The 22,260-nt window shown below is 41.6% G+C and overlaps 1 protein-coding gene across 1 annotated transcript in view; it reads left to right on the top strand.

The window, feature by feature from the left end:
- Positions 1 to 2,250: 2,250 nt before the first annotated feature.
- reep3b (receptor accessory protein 3b) overlaps positions 2,251 to 22,260 on the top strand; it is a 47,579-nt gene continuing 27,569 nt past the window's right edge. Inside the window, exon 1 of the mRNA XM_084330888.1 lies at positions 2,251 to 2,518. Within this exon, the coding sequence (XP_084187014.1) occupies positions 2,487 to 2,518 (32 nt within the window). The 5' untranslated portion in view covers positions 2,251 to 2,486. The remainder of the gene's footprint in view (positions 2,519 to 22,260) is intronic.

A 22,260-nucleotide genomic window follows, 5' to 3' on the forward strand; every position in this document is an offset into this window, starting at 1 on the left:
CCCGTTGGCCGGTGGTGCACAGGCATCACCCACACTTTCACAATTTCCCCGCACGGAATTGTCTATTTTTTTAATTACATTTTTTTAATTAAAAACGAAGGTTCGAACGTCCGAAGTTTGAATCCCAAAAACAGGCTTCGGGGACAGCCTTACCAGAAATTATTTATATTGGTGTTTAAATTTCTTTGAATATTGTTTTTATTATGTACTGTACAATCGTCGTTTCTGTAAATGAGGGAAACCTCAGATGCTTACTATTTTAAATAAAGGTTGAAATTAAATGAAAAATATTATTCAAATGGCACTCAATCATGTTCCGTTGTGATGTCACAGTATGATGTCATAATAGGACATTCTAGAACATTTGTGATGTCACAGTATGATGTCATAATAGGACATTCTAGAACATTTGTGTTCTATATATATTCAACAATTCTCGCCGGAAATTCTAAAGAAGAAGAAGAAGATCTCATTGTGCATCTTGAAACAGTACTGAACAGATAGACTAAACAACATAGATTGAAGCCTGCATTTCTCAACCAAGGTGCCTTGCCTACCGTTTTGCTGTGGAAAGAGACAATACAGAGACAATACAGACCCTCCCGTTGGCCGGTGGTGCACAGGCATCACCCACACTTTCACAATTTCCCCGCGCGGAATTGTCTAGATTTCTATTATTATTTATTTTCAATTTATGTTCGAAATAAATAAACGCATTCATTCAAGATATCTGGCGGCCATAGCTGTCAACCATCCCGTTTTTCCCAGGATTGTATGGTATTTCAACCTTCCTTCCCGCCGCCATCCCGTTCCCGTATTTTTCCCGTTTAAATTATTATTATTTTTTTTTACAAAATGGCTGCAATTCCCCTCCGTGACGACAGGTGGCAGCAGTGTAGATTAGAACGTTAGCACAGGAAGTCAGACCGGAAGACGGTTGCGACCCGAAGAAGAAGAAGAACAGCGACCGGATCGAAATTTATTACATTCTACAATGGACTTAAGAGAGGATTGTGCGGTTCCGCCAGCTAAGAAAGCCAAGAAGAGCTGCAAATATCTTGCCAATTGGGAGGAGACGTTCCCGTACCTCACGAAAAGCAACGTTTCAACACTCTATGCTTTTTGTAAATTATGCCATTCTGATTTCAATGTCGCACACGGAGGAAAAAGCGACGTCAGTCATCATGACCAATCGGCGAGGCATAGAGGCTATGAAAATTTTTCACAAATACACTCCTTCTCAGAAGGTGTTGAGAAATGCGAGGTCTGCAACCTATACCTACAACAGGTCCCTGGCCGATGCAAGAGACCCCCACAGTGGTATCTCCCATCCATTCCAGAGTGATAAAAGAGTCTAATTAGATTAGATTACAATTTATTGTCATTATACAGTACAACGAAGACATTTGGCATCCAACCAGAGTGCAAATTTAACAGTAAAGTGCAATAGTAATATACAATACTAATCAGATGTATGTACAGTACAGATCACTTTAAACAAAATGTCACATTAAAGGAAGGAGGTATTGTATAGTTTAGATACATTAAGAGTTACAATTGTATTGGTAGTGTATATAGGAACCAGTTTTCAGGAACTTGGCATGTCTTTTTTTATCATGCATATCTTGTGTATACCTATTCTTTTTTCTATGCCTATTTTTATTGTATTTTGCACAATCAATTCGCATTTCACTGTATGTATGTGACAAATAAACCTCTTGATTCTTCTTGAGTTGTAGTATTAATATGTACAGTGATGAAGGTATAAAGACACTATGGTAATACATTGATTGATTGCTAACTTTAACAGATTGCAGAATGGGTACAATACAGTATGGCGCAATACACAATTGTTAAGGGAATGCAGACCAGAGAAGGACTTCTTCCCCCATTTTCAATTCATCATAACATTTATGTACGCATTGTAAGATTTCAATAAATATGAACATGTTAATGCTATACTACTACATAAAGTGAATTTATACTGAATTTGTCTTACACTTCCATTCATTTAATGCAGGGATGTTCACAGCATTTCACTTTCAACCAGGTATCTGATTAATTTAATTTAACGAGGGGGAGGAGACTACATTGGGAGGGGCCGGGGGGGGGGGGGCCTCGCGCGGATCTCACAGCTGTGCCCTCAGCTGTGCCCACAGCTGTGCCCTCCCGCTGTGCAATACTCCAAATCAGCCATTGGGTGGTCTGGCTCTGCGGCTCTGCAGCTGCATACTATTGGGAGGAGCAGAGTGAAGAGAGGAGACAGGAGAGAAGGAGAGGGGGAGAGAGAGAGAGAAGGAGAGAGAGACAGACATATACAGTGCTGTGAGGAAGGACCGATGAAAAAGGAACATAATACAAGAAAAGTTGGACAAAGACAACAGACTTAAACCACTGCAAGTTCTCTAGTTTAGTAAGGTTAAGTGTGGAGTTAGTGGGTGCCTTCCTCTTCTCTTCTCTGCTTCCACACCGAGGAGGGAGGCGACATGGTGTCCTGGATCATCTCCAGATCCGTGGTGTGAGTTAACATGACACTTTATAAAGCGTTTACATCATTCAGTTAAAGTGATGTTTGTTTGGATGTTCAAGGACAAGTTGACGCGTATCTGTGTTGTTGTGTTAGCAGCTCGTTAGCTCCCTCGGGCTAATAACTGTAAAGGTTAGCAGTTAGCAGTTAGCTAACGTTACCTGTTGGAGTGTTTATTAAAACTACCTTGCTGTGTGAATCAACTAACCCAAGCTATCCAGATACAATTGAAGTATAATTACTGTTGTTTGATAGTCGCCTTGTTGTGATTATCTTGGCTGCTGGCTGTGTTATTGTTGGTTTAGCAGGGTAACTAACTAACTAACTAATGTTAGCTTATTGTTGTGTTATAGTTGGTTTAGCTGCTAATTAACTAAAATTAGCTTATTTTTCTATTGTTGTTGGTTTAGCAGGATAATGAATGTCAGCTAACTAACTAAATTGTTAGCTTATTGTTGTGTTATTGTTGCTTTAGCAGCATACCTAATAGTAACTAACTAACTAATGTTATCTTATTGTTGTGTTATTGTTGCTTTAGCAGCATACCTAATAGTAGCTAACTAACTAATGTTAGCTTATTGTTGTGTTATTGTTGCTTTAGCAGCATACCTAATAGTAGCTAACTAACTAATGTTAGCTTATTGTTGTGTTATTGTTGCTTTAGCAGCATACCTAATAGTAGCTAACTAACTAATGTTAGCTTATTGTTTGTGTTATTGTTGTCTTAGCAGCATACCTAATAGTAGCTAACTAACTAATGTTAGCTTATTGTTTGTGTTATTGTTGCTTTAGCAGCTAACTAACTAAAGTTAGCTTATTGACTTGGTGACTCAACACTAACCAATGACACACAAGGTGGATTGATCAGGTCCCAACACGTCCTCTGATCAAGGTGTGTTCAGTCAAGAAGGTATTTTATTTATTTGGTAGGCAGGGACTACATATGAAAACGAGCTCATTAGCTAATTCTGGCACATTTACATTGATGTGGAAACTCAAGATGTTGATTAATGTGCACTGTCCCTGGGTACAAAATAAATAACTTAACCGGCAACCTGATAGCCACACAATTAGAGAGAGAGAGAGGGAGGTGGTCAAATAAGAGAGAGAGAGAGGGGGGGGGGGGTTGTCCAGTAACAGTAATGTTACAACGTTGTCAGTAAAGCTGAATGAGAGGAACATATTGAGGCAGAGTTGTTCTTTCTTCTTTGAAAACCCTCTTATCTAGTTCTCTCTTTCGGATTCTTCTTTCTCTACCCTTCCCTCTGTTTCCTTTCTTCATCTCTCTACTTTCCTCTGCATTATTTCTCTATCTCTCTCACAGCCTTTTTGTCCCTCTGTGACTCGTTCTCTCTTCGTCTCAGTCTCGTGTTCTTTCTCTCTCCTGTAGTCCGAGTTACATAACCCTCCTCCCCAAGAGGTTGGTAATGTGTTTGACTGTTTGTGGACCGTCGTCCAGGTGGGAGGAGCAGCAGTACAGTACAGACATATCTATCATCTACCCCTCCTTTCCTCTCTTATCCAGCAAGGCTTTCCTGCCTAGCAGACTGTTAGAACACAGTCCGGTGTTTCTTTCTGAGTGGCTGACTGGAAAACATTAACGTACTTCTTGCATATTGAGGAGGAGACAAAGCATGTTGTTTGTGATCCAGAGGTGTCACTGTACGTGGTGTTTTATAAGCCTGTGTGTGTATAAGCCTCTGAGGTTTGAGTACATGACACCAAAATACAAAATAAATAAGTAAAATCAAAGAAATCAAAGTGTATTAGGAAACATATTTTAGGAATTTAAATAACTAGTCACATAAGAAATAATAACTGGGGGGTGGCGTAGCGGAGATTGCGCTCGTCACCAATGCAAGAGACTCCGGTCTCGACTCCCCGAGTCAGCGTTGCCTCCGGCTTGGGCCAGTCGTCACACTATCTCAATTGGCAGAGGTAGCGGGTGGAAAGTCGATGGGTGAAAAAAATCTAAGGAAATTAATAAAGGGAAGATGATTAAACAGAAGGTTCTGTAGATACAGTACTGAATTCTCCCATCCGGACCAATGCAATTTGAAATATTATTATACAATATAGAATAGGTAGGGCGGCTAAGTGGCGCAGTGGGCAAGGCGCTCGCCACTAACGCAGGATATGCTGGGTTCGAGCCGTTGCTTCCGGCTTGGCTGGTCGTTCATACTAACACAATTGGCAGTATTAGGGGGTGGGAAAGCCGGTGGGTGGGCATCAGACGTTGTGGACAGCGACTCCTACAGGTCGGTTGGGTGACGCCTGTGTACAGCAGAGACAGGAAGTATCGGGGGCAGCGTGAGCCTCCCACGCGTTACTCCTCGCCACTGAGAGTCCTCGCTGTCTGGTGAAAAGATGCGACAGGCTGCCTCCTCGTGTACCGGACGGGACACGTGATGCAAGGCTTCTATCCTGCATTTCATTGTATCCCGCATTTCATTGTATACTTGTATGCCGTGATAAATAAAACTATTGACTCTTGACTTGACTATCCTCACTACGAGCGACCAGTGGGAGGCATAGTCTAGCAACGTTAAAAAAACAGGGGAGGGGAGAATTGGCTATATGAAATTGGGACGGGAGAAAAATAAGGAGAAAGTGGATACAAAAAAAAATAATAATAACAATGGACCTCATTCTTGAACATTTCCGTAAGTGTCTTCTTAAATATCTTCTTACAAACTTCGTAAGAACAAAAAGAAAGATCCCCACTGGATTCATGAACCTGAGAAAATGTCTCAGCTGCCCTCCCCAGAATGAAGAATGCCACTGATTCTTAAATGGTTCTTAAATGTCCCACCAGCTCCTTATAAGAGCATGCAACCTCAGGACTGTGTGCACACAGAATCCACAGGCAACGTGAAAGCAATTTGCGACTGATCAAAATTAGATTAACATTTTACATTTAGTCATCCAGCTGACACTTTTATCCAAAGTGACTTACACATGTACAACGGGTCAGCAGGAAGGGTACAAATGGTCCAGAATTCAGCCACAAGGCTGCTGACTAGGTCCAGAAAGTACTGCCACATCACTCCCATCTTAGTTTCCCTTCACTGGCTCCCCATCAAATTTAGAATTCACTTTAAGGTTCTGGTCATCATCACCCACAGAGCACCTACATCAGCGACCTACTGCGTCCTTACTCCACGAGTAGATGGCTCAGGTCGTCTGACCAGGGCTTGCTGGCTGGCCCCCGGTCTAGATTAAAGCCTTGGAAACCGTGGCCCCCAGGCTATGGAATGCTCTGCCTCTGGACCTAAGATCGGTGGTCTCGGTAAACGCCTTTAAAAAGCAGCTAAAGACGTTTGGCTAACTGTCTTTTATGTCTTTTTATCTGTTTTGTTTTTCCTGTTCTTTCAAGTTTTTAATTACTTTTCTTTACCATGCTGCTATCTTTGCACTTTACTGATGTAGTGAAGCACTTTGTGACCCTGGTCTGTGAAAGGTGCTATATAAATAAACATTACTTACTTACATTACTTAACTCTTTCAGCTAAGTAACAATGTTCGCCAAACGGTGTTGAACGTTGGTGCTACTGTCTTGAGTGCATAGTACATATAGACATAATTACATTTAGTCATTTAGCTGACACTTTTATCCAAAGTGACTTACAAGTTCTGTACGACAAGTCATCAGGAAGGATACAACTCTATCAGCTGAGTAACAATGTTCATCAAAGTGTTGAGTGCTACAGTGTAGGTTAGTTTATTAGGACAAGTGCATGACAGTAAGGTTAGTTAGGGTTAGATATTTAAAAAAAATATTAATTTCAGATAATGGTTGAATAAGTGCGTCTTTAGTCGACAGCAAAAGATTGGATGGCTTTCGGCTGTCCTAACTGGGGTGGGTAGTTCATTCCACCATTGTGGGGCAAGGACTGAGAATAGGCGGCTTCTCCTTGATGACCCTCCCGGAGCTCGGATAGGAGTAGGTCTCTCTTTTTTTGTAGAAGGCTCTGGCCCTTCCCAAGACGGAGCAGGAGGTGGCCAACAACGAGAGCCACACGTGCACTCACTCCACCGCCGAGCGCAGCGTCAGACTGCTGAACAAACACCGACACACCTCAGACAACCCTGAGCTGACTGTTCTTCCTCCAGTGACAACTGACTAGTATCTCAGCCATATGAAATCCGCGATCACGGAATCGCGGACGGAATCGCGGAATTGAGCAATAAAAATGGAATTACCTGTAAAACGTGGAATATTGCAGAATTTGCCATAATTTGGACTGTAATTCCGTTTTCGGGATAACGGTGGAACGTTTGGTGCAAAGCAAACATGACCGGGACGCTAAAGCGTGTTACACCGCGCGCGTCACTTCCACACTGCTTCACAACAACACAGCAATGTCCAAGCGTGTAGCTGCTCCGGTATTAACAGCATCCAAAAAGCTACGAAATACCACACTAAACCCTAAATTCAGAGCAGAGCAGTATCCTAATGACTTTTATGCCTCCGGTGATAAGGTGTTTTGCTAATTCTGTCAACGTTCCGTGGACTGGACCCGCAAAAAAATAAATAGCTATAACGTTAGGTCATGATAGCTTCTAGCTAAATCTAGTGCACCCATCCATTTGTTTAATGCAAACGATTGTCATTATACACTGCCCTTTATAAACTAAATACACTTAAATAGCTATGTAACGTTATAGGACTATAGATGGAAATGATAGCTTCTAGAAGTTCTAGCTAAATCTGGTGCACCCATCAATTTGTTTAATGCAAACGATTGTCATTATACACTGCCCTTTATAATCTAAATAAACTTAAATAGCTATGAAACGTTACAGTACATAGGACTATAGATGGAAATGATAGCTTCTTGCTAAATCTAGTGCACCCATCCATTTGTTTAATGCAAACGATTGTCATTATACACTGTCCTTTATAAACGAAATAAACTAAACTAAAGGTGCCTAAATTATGCATTACTATATTTCATCACAATATAATAGATATAGCTAGGTTACTGACATTGTCATTGTGATAATGTCAGTAGTAGCTAGCTGTATCTATTGTTTACACTTGAAATATGTATTTTTATTTTGTCACAATATTAATTGAAAAATATTGTGTAAAATTGAACTGTATTTCTGAGTTGCAGCACTTAAAAACATTAAATGGACTGTTATATCTTATTCAATTGTGGACATTTATTCATTCCCACTTATTAGACACTATTTCTGATGGTAAAATGAGCATAAAAAGCAAAATACAGAATTCTGAAATATTAAAACGGAAAAAATGGAATTTGGGAAAAAATTAAATGGAATTTGGAAAATAATAAAACGGATTTCATATGGCTCTAACTCTCTCCCATTTTTGCGATTGTTTTATTTTTTATAGAATAGAATAGAAGTACTTTATTGACCCAGAGGGATCAATAAACTCTCTCTTAGACTGATTTCTTTTTCACTTCAGCCGCCGTGCACTCCTCTCCTGACACCACGTTAAACTCACCTGTTATCTTGTCCCACGTTGCTTTTTTGGGACGGCCCTTGTACCGTATTGACACTTTCCTAAGGGACATCTGTTTCACCGTTGCCTCTACGGCAACAAAGGGCTTTGTGTGATTATTGCGCGTGTGTTGCAAGAGAGGGGGTTGTAGTATTCAGCGAGTCTGCCACTCACTGACGCATGTTCGACTGACATTCACCAACATTTTCTAATTCAATGTAATAATACAAAAAAAGAATCACCTCCCAAGATGGCCGTCAAGATTTATATTTACCGGCCAATTGAAATTCAAGTGGGCCAACGGATCTCCATCATCTTTCTTTAAACATAGATCTATGCCAGTACCGCTTATTTACATAGATGGGCTGCTAGTGCTAACATGAAATCAGAGAGCACTCAATGTTGGATCTATTCCCGAGCTATGCCTCTAGATTTAGGCCTATGTGTTCCTGTATGCCAGCCAGACCCAGACTGTAAATTATAAAATAGTTTAGCTTGTCTAGATTGACCCCCTATATATTATAAGTACATTTAACTAACATTAACTTAAAACACCATGACACAAGAAAACATCCATGTAATAATTAACGTAGAAGTACATCAGACAGAACGAGGGCAGACGAGCTGCTGTGCTTCCTCTACAGAGACACCTTCACACTGACGCTGTTTTAATGTCTCAGGACAAACTCACAGAATACCTGACTATCCTGACGCACCCTAGACAGACCCTCCACAGACTGACACAGTAACATCTTAACAACATCTAGACAGACCCTCCACAGACTGACACAGTAACATCTTAACAACATCTAGACAGACCCTCCACAGACTGACACAGTAACATCTTAACAACATCTAGACAGACCCTCCACAGACTGACACAGTAACATCTTAACATCTAGACCAGGGGTCCCCAAACTTTTTCCTGTGAGGGCCACATAACTTGTCCCTTCTCTGGTGGGGGCCGGGGTCAGTTTGTAACAGAAAAAGTGTGACGATCGCAGGGGTGCCTAAACATAAACATTTATTGTTTTTCAGGAAGCCACACATAACCAAATATTAATAACCCTTTCCGGGATCTTCACAGAAAAAAAGTCAGGAAATAAATAATAACACTATTAATGAAATAAATAACACTTTATGAAATAAATAATAACCAAATAGATTCAGATTCTAGATAGAATAGATTCTAGATTCTAAATAGATTCTAGACAGACCCTCACAGACTGACACAGTAACATCTTAACAACATCTAGACCAGGGGTTCTCAAACTTTTTTATACCGCGACCCCATTTTATTTTGGATTTTTTTTATATTTAAATAAGGAATATCAAAATAAAAGTACACGTTGTTTAGAAAATGAAATTACAGCACTATGTTATCAATAAAATGAATGAATATTATCAACAAAAGCAATGGAATTTTTTCTGTATACACATTTATAAAACGAGGCATATTTAGCCAAAATATGTTGCCAGAACATGAAAAGAAAATGCGCTCACGTGCGCTTTGGCAGAGATCCGCTCCTACTCTGAAAATCCGCCCTCACAGAGGTTGATGCAAAGGGGACAAGCTTTATCAGCGCAGCATTACACAACACTGGGTACTCGTTCCGGACTGATGTCCAGAACTTTGCGAGGAGCTGTCCAGTGAACTTGACTTTCAGTAGCTCGTCACACGAAAGATCATTGAGCGCCTCCTGCATTCTGGTAGATACAAAAAGCCATCAAGCTGAGTAAATACCCCCAAATCTCTGCTGATTATCCTGGAGTGCCACTAACGGAGTTTCCAGCTCATTATCAGCACATTTCTCTGCTAATGGAAAATCCATGTTTCTTCTCAGAGTTAACAAAGGCGAATACTCCTCGAGATAGCCACCTCACTTCAGTGTGGTATAGCAGCTGGTTATGCGCAGAGGCAGAGCCCATTTCATCGCGGCCAACCAGCAAAGCTTCTGACAACAAACCTATCCATTGCGACTCCAGGTTACACACAAAAGACCAGACCCCCCTCCCGCGATTATAAATGCGCAGGGTGTAGTGAGATGTGTATTGGAATACGGTGTCAGCCTCCATTGAAGAAGGGGCGAGACATGGCAAATACACACAGCTGCTGGGTGGAAAACTATCTATAGTTTTCTTTTTGCCACGCGACCACACTCACTGTCATAATAATAACCTACGACCCCACTTTGGGTCGCGACCCGTAGTTTGAGAACCGCTGATCTAGACAGACTACCACAGACTGACTCAGTAACATCTTAACATCTAGACAGACCCTCCACAGACTGACACAGTAACATCTTAACAACATCTAGAGTAGACAAGCTAGTCAGACTACTACTTGACCTGACTCCCAGAACCCACCTCACCCCTGCCCACTTTGACAACCTAGGATGGCTTAGAGTAGACGACAGAGTACAGCAACTTGCAATGGGCCTGGTCTACAAGATACACTACGCGACCAAGGTACCCATGTACATGTCAAAATACTTCCCAAAGGTCAGTGAATACCACGATCACAACACCAGAGGGAGCTCCACAAATCATGTAAAACCCAGATTCGGCTCAAACAAGGGACTAAACACGTTTCGCAATTATGCCACATCAATGTGGAACGCCCTACCTAAAGCTGTAAAGGAATGTGAATCACTACCCACTTTCAAAAACACTCTCAAAAAACACCTACGTGAGACTGCAATTCGAAACTGGCCCCTACAAATGTCCTAACCTAGTTGTACAGTAAATGACCAAGTAAGGCTTTGTCAGTATTCCAATGTACAGTGTAAAATGTGTGTGTGTCCCCTACCCAACCCCCCCCCCCCCCCCCCCACCTCCAATGTACAGCCCTCACCCAACCCACCCAACCCCACCCCACCCATCCAACCTCCTCCAATGTACAGTTTCTACGCCAAATGTATATACACTCCTTTTCTGGACACTTTTGTATCACAAACAGTACTGTATTTGCAAATCTGATATGTCATAAATGTATAGATGTAGCTACTGTCTATCTGTATGTCATGTATGTCATATATGTTATGATGAATTGAAAATGGGGGACCCTGATGTAAACAAGACGAAAGTCTTTCTCTGGTCTGCATCCCCTTAACAATTGTATGTATTGAGCTGTACTGTACTGTACCCATTCTGCAATCTGTTAATAAACTTTTCAATCAATCAATCAAAACAGACCCTCCACAGACTGACACAGTAACATCTTAACATGTCATGTAACATGTGGTGGGTCTGTCCGTCTGATATTGTGGTGGGTCTGTCTGTCTGATATTGTGGTGGGTCTGTCTGTCTGATATTGTGGTGGGTCTGTCTGTCTGATATTGTGGTGGGTCTGTCTGTCTGTCTGATATTGTGGTGGGTCTGTCTGATATTGTGGTGGGTCTGTCTGATATTGTGGTGGGTCTGTGATATTGTGGTGAGTCTGTCTGTCTGATATTGTGGTGGGTCTGTCTGTCTGATATTGTGGTGGGCACTGGGCAGGCACTGTGTGTGTATTGGAAACAGGAATGTTCTGCAGCCTAATCCTTATGGCAGAGTAGCTTGTCTGCCTGGTCGTCACAAGACATGCGAGAAGAATCCGTGGAGGACACTAGCGTTCTCTGTTTCCCAGCAGAACTCATTAGAGCCCGACCAATACTGGATTATTGTGGCCAATGCACATATTAGGGAGTAAAATATATATGAGAGTATTGTAAACAGTGACGGAGTATCATAACTAAATACTAATTATGATTAAATCAGCTGACTGATTAATCGGTCATGCTCTAGATCAGGGCTGGCTTCATTCTTCCAGTTTTCACTCAGTTTATCTGAGAACCTGGAATTCATTAACAATGAACTCGACTGAGAGTGAGTGAAGAACACCTATCAGGACATATAAATCATATTTAACCCTTTATTTAACTATAGTCTATTAAGACCATAACTCTTTCACAGCCATACCCGAGTAGTCGGGCCAATGGTTGAGCGCCAGAAACCTGTGTATACTCGGGTTTTGATCCTTTGATAGTTTCCTTTGATCCGCGTTCTATACGGTCACCCGGAGCCCTCTGTTTGATTGATTGATTGATTGAAAAGTTTATTAACAGATTGCAGAATGGGTACAGTACAGTACAGCTCAATACATACAATTGTTAAGGGGATGCAGACCAGAGAAAGACTTTCGTCTTGTTTACATCAGGGTCCCCCATGTCTATGATTCATCTACCTACGTTGGAATTGCAATGACGATCGAATATCACCAGGTGGCAGTTCACTTCTGTTGTTGTTCTGGGTGTTTCTTTTACCTATATGTGAAAATATATATAGTTCATATTTGGACCAATATCTCCCTGCAATATACACACACACACACACACCACACCACCACACACAAAAGGCCCCTCCATCATATAGGCCCCCCTTTTCTGTTGTGGGCTCCTATCAATGTCCCTCTCTGGCTGCATCTTATGCATAATAGCATTAGTTACACACAATCATGAATCATCAACGGCGATACAACAGTAGCAGTAGGCTACTTCAAACCATAGTTCCAAACATCAAACATGGGGGGGGGGGGGGGGGGGTTGGGTAGGAGTGGGGGGGGGGTTGGGTTGGAGGGGTGGGTGGGGGACACTGTACAACTGTACAAACAACACTGTACATTGGATTATTGACAAGACCATACTTGGTAATTTACTGTACATTGGAGGGGGTTGTGTTCGGACATTTACAGGGGCCAGTTTCGAGTTGCAGTCTCCCGTAGGTGTTTTTTGAGAGTGTTTTTGAAAGTGGGTAGAGATTCACATTCCTTTACAGCTTTGGGTAGGGCGTTCCACATTGATGTGGCATAATTGCTAAACGTGTTTAGTCCCTTGTTTGAGCCGAATCTGGGTTTAACATGATTTGTGGAGCTCCCTCTGGTGTTGTGATCGTGGTATTCACTGACCTTTGGGAAGTATTTAGTCATGTACATGGGTACCTTGGTCGTGTAGTGTATCTTGTAGACCAGGCCCATTGCAAGTTGCTGTACTCTGTCGTCTACTCTAAGCCATCCTAGGTTGTCAAAGTGGGCAGGGGTGAGGTGGGTTCTAGGAGTAAGGTCAAGCAGTAGTCTGACCAGTTTGTTTTGAGATGTTTGTAATTTTGTTTTTAGCGCCTTTGAGGTGCTTTGGTACCATGAGGTGCAAGCATAGTCGTAGTACCCTTGAATGAGTGCTCCTGCTAGAGTCTTCAGGGTATTCTTGTTTACCAGTGAGGAGATCCGGTACAAGAAACGAGTTCGTTGGTTGACTTTTTTTATTACATTGGATGCCATTTTGTCACAGGAAAGATTTGCCTCTAGGATGGAACCCAGGTAGGTATATATATATATATAGATATAGTTAGATACAGATAGATATAGATATATAGATATTTCAATATTGTAGGTAGTACTTTTGTGCACTTCTGAGCGAGTCTTTCTTTATCATAAACGGTTCCAAAGATATGTAATGTTTTGCAAAACATGTCTATTTGGCTTTAGAGGGTTAAACTATAGTCCACCAAGGCCTGCTGGATACAAGATGCCATTCCTCATCAGTGAATAAAGAACAAGTCTGTCAGGATGGTTAGGGTGACCCTTTAACGTCTATACATTCCAATCTGAAGACATCACCATAAAGCCTTTCACCCTGCCCAAGAAAGGAGGGAGGGAGGGAGGGAGAGATGTGCATTTCACTCGCATTTGATGATAACTTCTGTGTTTCACACCAGCTAGAAGGGAGGGGCTGAGCCCGTTGCCCCCCCACCTTCAATTTTAGAAGCTATGACATCTAGCTCTTCAGCCCTGTGTTCTACAGCCTGTGACAACTCCTCTGGTGAGTCACGCTGTTTCTATGAAAACTCCACGAGCAACAGGTCCAATAAATGCGTCTAACATCCTCGCCATTCCTGTATGCCCACGTTGCGGTAAAAAGCACCTTAACTAACGTTAGCTGCTAACTAAGCTACGCTAAATAGCACAGACTCAGGACAAATCGGTTTTGTGGAGTTTCAATAGTGAGGAACGGGGGGTCTGCATTTTATCCATTGATCTGCCAATGTTGTGCTCATTTTATGCCTGTCTTTTTCTGCTGCTGTGAAGCACTTTGAGCTTGCAATTCTTGTATGAAAGGTGCTATACAAATAAAGTTATTTTTATATGGTCTGGTAAGAAACACCAAGAGGAAACTTTTATAGCTGCAACTGTGATCAAAATGTTTACTTCGCGTTCTTCTGGTTGTTCTAATTTTATTTGATAAGGCCATGCAAAATAAATGGTTTGGTTCCGGTTGCCGACCGACCCTGCCGATTTAGGTGCAACCCAAATGTATTTTATGAGTAAAAAAAAAAAATATATATATATATATTTCTTTTATTAAATTTTTTTTAACAAAGTTTAGTTAAATCTTAGTCAAAGTGCAGTCCATGTCAATAATGAGAATATATAAAAAGCAAGTATTTCACAATATTTACACAACTCTCTGACGTCAGGATATTTAGTGAGTAGTTTTAGGGGTGGCATTTTTAACTCTGGCTGTCCCGGAGTGATGACCGGAGTGTCGGATGTCCCGTGATGAAGACTGGGAGGATGCGACCCTCTCTGCGTGCCCCCCTGTCTCCCTGTCTCCGGCAGTCTCGTAGTGATGACCGGAGTGTTGGACGTCCCGTGATTAACACTTTCAGTGCCGGCCTCCGTTTCCTATTTACCCCCTTGAATGCCACCACCCACTTCAATGATAGAACTCTCATATTTGCGAACGCATAAACTATATCTTAAATTATGGCTATGTGTCTAATGTGGCCGTCGCTTTTCAATGACTTGATTGCAGTCAACATTGTCGAAACGGATTGTTTTTTAATCAGTTAATTTCTGTTTTATACCATTTTGAAAAACGCTTGTTTTTTGAAGATTTCAGAAGATTCTGTGATAAACACCCTTTACTGGAATACACTGGAATACACAAAACACGTTGTAATTTTTCGGCCTATTTATGAATCGTTTTCAAATAAACGCTAGATTATCGATAGTATATGTGTACTTATGCACGCTATAGAAGTGGGCTGAAAAATCAATTCTCTTTCCTGATCGCACACACACACACAGACACACACATACACACATATGGCACACACTGATATATAGGTGAAAATAGCTCTGATTATCCCAATACTGGTAAAATAGATTCCTTACCTCAGATCAAATGTTCTCCAAAAAGATTATTCCATTTCCTGATCGCCATTCCAAATATCGATCGCGTTTATTGATCCAACGCTGGGTACTGGAAATATATATTCCATGCTGTTCTGACTGTCCACAATGAGTCCAATCGGCTCGGGTTACTTGCCTGAGAAGTAAAATGTGGATTCCGGATTTTTCTTTTCTCAACCATTTTCATTTAGTCCATTCCAATGCAAGCATTACCATCCGGGAGACGATAGGGGGCGGTATTTTCCCTATTCGAGTTCAGACAGATCCCCACTGGTAACGTGAGGCTAGATTGATGAAATATGAATGGAAATCGCTAATAAAAAATATAACTATTAAAAACGAGATATCTCGTCGGCTGGCACTCAAAGTGTTAAGACGGGGAGGACGCAACCCTCTTTGCGCCGCCCCTGTGCCTCAAATAGATCCGCTATCAGCTCTATCTTTAATCTTTCAAAATGTTCAGTTGCTATCCTATCGCTATCAGCTCTTATCATAAATTTTTCTAAATGTTCAGTTGCTATTGCATGCACTCATCTGTGTTCCACTACATACATGAGTGCATGCTTACCAACTGTCCGTCTGCAACACTACTATCACCGACATCTAAGAAGGGAGATCCCCCCTTGAATGGCCCTTCTAAGGTTTCTCTCCTCCACATTGCCTGTGGTGCATTTTTTCCTATTGCTAGGTTTTAGTGAGTTTTGCATGGGGTATGTCTGGGAGTGTTGCATTTATTTATTTTGCCTTTATTTTAAATTTGTTGGACCTTATGGTGTTCTTGTTTTGTTCTTGACTTATTGTGATGTTTCTTCTTGACTTGTTTAAAGAAGACGTGTCCGGCCCATGGGGACATTAACGTGTGTTGTCGGGCCTTACAAATACATTTGATTTGATTTGATTAATACTACTACCTTTGTACATTGTACTGTTGTAGTACAGTGTCTTTGTATTTTAACCTTTAGTATTATGGATATTAAACAGAGTACAGAGTACATTAGGGGTGTAAAGGTACGTGTATCCGTACCGTACCGAACAAGTTTCAGTGTGTACCGTACCGTACCGAACGGCTGTGTAGTGTACCAAATGAATACAACGGTATGTTATTGTTAACCACTAACTACCGTCCACCGGGGGCTGTTTTTTTCACAATCTAATATTATTATTATTATTATTTTTTTTTTTAACAAGTCGATTATTAATTTCAATATAGAATATTCGTTGACAGCCCTACAAGTACAATTAGTTACTGCACACTACATCACCCCTGAGTGGAACATGGAAAGCCAAACTTTCCCCCGCTGTACCGAAAACCGTACCGAACCTTGACTTCAAAACCGAGGTACGTACCGTGGTTTTTGTGTACCGTTAGAGTACATGCATCCATGTTGTCGTGCAAATTTTAATTAAATAAAGAAATTCCCTATCCATAGTCGCTGTAAAAAAAATAAAAAAATTCCCTACCTACCCATGGCCTTAACTGACAACCAACAGGAACCAAACAATTTATTTTGTTGGGCCTAAAGCTGCCACAGAGAAGTAGACAGGCATTTGATAGAAATTGATAGAAATTCATCAGAAGAAGTTGATCGTGGGAGTAATTACAGAGATGGTGCTATGAAAGTGGATTTTTGTTGGGTTGGGTTGGGCTTTCGTACTAGAAACACTGAAGTAGCTGTCCTTGGTGTGTGAGTGCATGCTGTGAGATTTGAGTAAATATGAGCTTGTAATTGTGTAGGGAAATCTGTGGCCCAGATATGTGCTGCAAGCTGGGACACTGTTGTGGCCTAGAGCACAGATTAGGGATGGGTACCTTTCACATTTGAACCGATACCGGTACCGGTACCTGTGAATCGATACCGGTACCCAACGGTACCTTTTTTCGGTACTTTAATCTCAAGAAATTTAATTTACCTACCTCAGTTGTAAAAAAATAAATCCAAACTTCAAATAACTACAATTTCGACAGTTTTCGGCTTGTCATTGCTCCGACTGCTTTGTTGTTGAATCAAGTCAAATCCTAGGTAAGCATATATTGTGCGTGTAAACGTTGACATGAAAAGAAAAAAGTAAAAAAAAAAAGTAAAAAAAATAAAAAAAAAAACAATAAAAAATATTTTTTTTAATTTTTTTTTAATTTTCTTTTCGGTTTCTCACTTGATTCGATACTCGGTAGTACCGACGTGTTTCGGTTCGGTACCTCAAAAGTACCTAATTCGGTACCCATTAGGGATGTCCCGATCCGATCACGTGATCGGAATCGGCGTCGATCACGTGCTTTTCAGAGTATCGGGGATCGGGAAAAAATTATAATAAAAATCGGCAGTCAAAAAAAGAAAATTTTTATTCAACAAACATGACCATGTCCACGTCTTAAACTCATACGGAGGCCTTAGTTTTGGTTTTAAATTACATATAATATATCATCATTAATGTATTTATTGTCACACAGAGCAGAATAATTATCCACAACAAACACATTCCCCTTTAATTTTCACCGTTGCAACAAACATTCCCTTTAATTTAGACGCTACACGCTACACGCGACCACAACAACAACACGTCGCTCCCGAAACACAGTTAATATCCACTGACTTGAGCAGCTAGACTTAATGTCAGAGGTTTGGAACTAAGCATTTTAAAATATAAAGTCAAGCCAGTTGCAATGTTTGCAAGGAGGAGATTCCGCGTGGAGGAAAAATTCATGAAGCAGCAGGCTGGAGGCGAAGTTTTCAGACTAAATTTTCACCTGGAGGATAACGTTACGTGACTGAGGTTTATCGTCGCCGTTTCAGACCAGAATGGACCATTACGTAAGTCGAACACTGAATGTATCCTAATGTGCAAACATATATTGAAACTTTTAATATTTCTCATATGAAGCAGAAGCACATTTCTCAGGGTGAATGTAATAATAAAAGCCTCCGCTCTCGCGCCCCGGACTATTATAGGCAACAGATGGGCTTGTCTCGCTCTAGTTTCTGACAAAAATGCGTCAAAATTGATTACTAATGTGAAAGATCGGATCGGAAACGATCGGATCGATAGATATTTAAAATCACATGCTCGGGATCGGATCGGAAGCAAAAAAAGGCGATCGGGACATCCCTAGTACCCATCCCTAGCACAGATGCCCTGATTCTGATAGTACTAGATTTGTCTGATATTGTGACGGTCTCCTCTCTTCTCTGCTCCGCTCTCCTCCTCTCCTCTCCTTTGCTCTATGATCTATGATATGAAATATGATCATGCCTTCTGCAATCTTTCTGTCACATTCACTTCTCAACTCACTGAGAGAGAGAGAGAGAGGGTGTGTGTGTTCGCCACACTATGAGGCTATGCTAAATTACAGGTAATCTCAGTGTTGTGTGTGTGGGTTGAGCGAACGAACGACATCTTATTGAGTTGGTTTTCTGAGGCAGAGAAGTGGTAAAACTGGTAAAGTGTACCGTACGCAAGATAACCCCTCTCTCCGGAGCTCAAGTTGCGCTGATCTGTTGTTGCGCTGATCTGTTCTTGGTCTGTAGTTGTGTGAGAAGTGGGTGAGAAGGGGTGGTGTATGTGACGAGAGAGCGGAGGGGGAGAGGGGACTGAGGTAGTGTTTGTTGACTCCTCTCACTAATTCACTAAGAAAAACGGCTAAACATACCATTACATAAAGATGTGTAAAACACAAACATTTTTGTGATATTGTTATCGAGTTTAGACATGTTCTAGGTAAGACTTCAGGCTATGGCCCCAGCAGTGTTTTCAGCTAATAACTATACAGTAGATAGATCTGCAGGCATCTGTTTGCAAAATAATTCAGACGAAAATGAATACTTTTTTTCCCCAGTGTGTTCAAACCTCTCTAACTCCATGACAATAGTACTTAAAGTCTGCTATCTTTAAAGCCAGAGTGCAGAAAGATTTTCCTTTCAAAAGAGGCCAGACTTGTGCATCTGCTACAAATGGTTCCAGAATAGTGTCCAATTTAAATTAAAATTTTGGTATGCAATCGACAGGCGTTTTATGTTCACCATTATGAACAGAATGGCCACTATTTAACACAGCTGGATAAAACCAACACAACCATAGATCCAGGTCTTAGAAGTAATGCTTCTAAATAGTAAATACTAGGGGTATGGAAATCTCTCGATTCTAAGATGCATTGCGATGCGATCATGCGGACATGGACGATTCTGCATCGATGTAGTGACGGAACATAATCGATTATTATAGCCTACTAACGTTGATGTGTGACTTTAGGCAGAGCTCTACTAAATACTATCGAAATACGAGTTTATATACTATGTGTGTATAGGCCTGCCGCGATAAGCAATAAATCGATTAATTGCCGCGATAATTAAAATTAATGCAATGATTTTGACGGGCGCGATTAATTGCTATTTGCGCGTTTGTTTTAATGAGGCGGAACCAGTGCCCCTTGTCAGTCACTGTCCGTGTTGGGAGGCGGGCCGCTGGCTTTACTACAGAGCAGAGAGCACAGCACAGGAGCTCCGTGGGGCAACACCACATAGCTTAACTACATTTCTCAATAGTGTTGCTCCTTTTAACCAAGTAGCGTTATTTGTAGTGTAACGTTAGCGTTTTAACGTTAGTAGCTAACGTTAAAACTAACTTAAAGTTAGTTGTTCACCAACAATCTCAACATTTGTTTTATCATTAGCTCATGTCGATCTACTAGTAGCATCAGCAAGCTAACTTTAGCTGGCCCCAGCCCATTAGCAGCATGTCGAAGTAGTAGTAGCATCAGCAAGCTAACGTTAGCTGGCCCCAGTCCACTAGCAGCATGTCGATCTACCAGCAGCATCAGCAAGCTAACGTTAGCTGGCCCCAGCCCATTAGCAGCATGTCGAAGTAGTAGTAGCATCAGCAAGCTAACGTTAGCTGGCCCCAGTCCACCAGCAGCATCAGCAAGCTAGGATAATAACAACAATACTTCCGGTCCGGTCGGTGGGCTTCAAAATAAAAGTCTAAAACACCGGAAAAGACGGAGCGGTGGGCTTCAAAATAAAAGTTTTGGGAAATAAATTTCTCAAAAAAAAATTCTCTAACCGGTCGCAATAATATCGCTTATCGCGATATTTTCGGGGGCAATTAATCGCCCAGCAAAATTTGTTATCGTGGCAGGCCTATGTGTGTATATATATATTTATAATATATATACACACACGCAGTTTATAACATGACCCCTTGTCATCACCACTGCTACTGAACTATCATATATAATCTAAACTATTATATAATATATATAATCTAAGCTATTATATCGTATATCTAAGCATTACGGCCCCCGCTGCACGATATGAGGGACATATTGAATGCGATATGCTCAATGTCAATGTTTGGGACAAATTAACAAGGTATGCAAGCTTTTTATTGCCATTCTGAGTAGTGTTGATGATCAATAAGAAGGATGATTGATGACACATCACTGTAAGCCCCACAGCTGGTGTGTGTTTGTGCCTTGTGTTGAAATTGTATGTTGGGCATACCGCATACAGCATGTTTACTTATCGTCAGACGATGCAACAGTAATGTAGGTGCACTGCACATGACAGTGTTTAATTTATTATGTCATTCTTGTTTACTGTCGGCACAGCAGCAGCTAGGTGTTGTCTTACATACACTGTGGTTCAGTAGCAGCAGCTAGGTGTTGTCTCTATACACTGTGGTTCAGTAGCAGCAGCTAGGTGTTGTCTTAGATACACTGTGGTTCAGTAGCAGCAGCTGGGTGTTGTCTTAGATACACTGTGGTTCAGTAGCAGCAGCTAGGTGTTGTCTTAGATACTCTGTGGTTCAGTAGCAGCAGCTGGGTGTTGTCTTAGATACTCTGTGGTTCAGTAGCAGCAGCTAGGTGTTGTCTTAGATATACTGTGGTTCAGTAGCAGCAGCTGGGTGTTGTCTTAGATACACTGTGGTTCAGTAGCAGCAGCTAGGTGTTGTCTTAGATACACTGTGGTTCAGTAGCAGCAGCTAGGTGTTGTCTTAGATACTCTGTGGTTCAGTAGCAGCAGCTGGGTGTTGTCTTAGATACACTGTGGTTCAGTAGCAGCAGCTAGGTGTTGTCTTAGATACACTGTGGTTCAGTAGCAGCAGCTAGGTGTTGTCTTAGATACTCTGTGGTTCAGTAGCAGCAGCTGGGTGTTGTCTTAGATACACTGTGGTTCAGTAGCAGCAGCTAGGTGTTGTCTTAGATACACTGTGGTTCAGTAGCAGCAGCTAGGTGTTGTCTTAGATACACTGTGGTTCAGTAGCAGCAGCAGCTAGGTGTTGTCTTAGATACACTGTGGTTCAGTAGCAGCAGCTGGGTGTTGTCTTAGATACACTGTGGTTCAGTAGCAGCAGCTGGGTGTTGTCTTAGATACACTGTGGTTCAGTAGCAGCAGCTAGGTGTTGTCTTAGATACTCTGTGGTTCAGTAGCAGCAGCTGGGTGTTGTCTTAGATACACTGTGGTTCAGTAGCAGCAGCTAGGTGTTGTCTTAGATACACTGTGGTTCAGTAGCAGCAGCTAGGTGTTGTCTTAGATACTCTGTGGTTCAGTAGCAGCAGCTGGGTGTTGTCTTAGATACACTGTGGTTCAGTAGCAGCAGCTAGGTGTTGTCTTAGATACACTGTGGTTCAGTAGCAGCAGCTAGGTGTTGTCTATATATACTGTGGTTCAGTAGCAGCAGCTGGGTGTTGTCTTAGATACACTGTGGTTCAGTAGCAGCAGCTGGGTGTTGTCTTAGATACTCTGTGGTTCAGTAGCAGCAGCTGGGTGTTGTCTTAGATACACTGTGGTTCAGTAGCAGCAGCTAGGTGTTGTCTTAGATACACTGTGGTTCAGTAGCAGCAGCTAGGTGTTGTCTTAGATACACTGTGGTTCAGTAGCAGCAGCTAGGTGTTGTCTTAGATACACTGTGGTTCAGTAGCAGCAGCTGGGTGTTGTCTTAGATACACTGTGGTTCAGTAGCAGCAGCTGGGTGTTGTCTTAGATACACTGTGGTTCAGTAGCAGCAGCTAGGTGTTGTCTTAGATATACTGTAGCA

This window comes from Notolepis coatsorum, assembly GCF_963971535.1.
Source record: "Notolepis coatsorum genome assembly, chromosome: 15".
NCBI classification, from domain to species: domain Eukaryota; kingdom Metazoa; phylum Chordata; class Actinopteri; order Aulopiformes; family Paralepididae; genus Notolepis; species Notolepis coatsorum.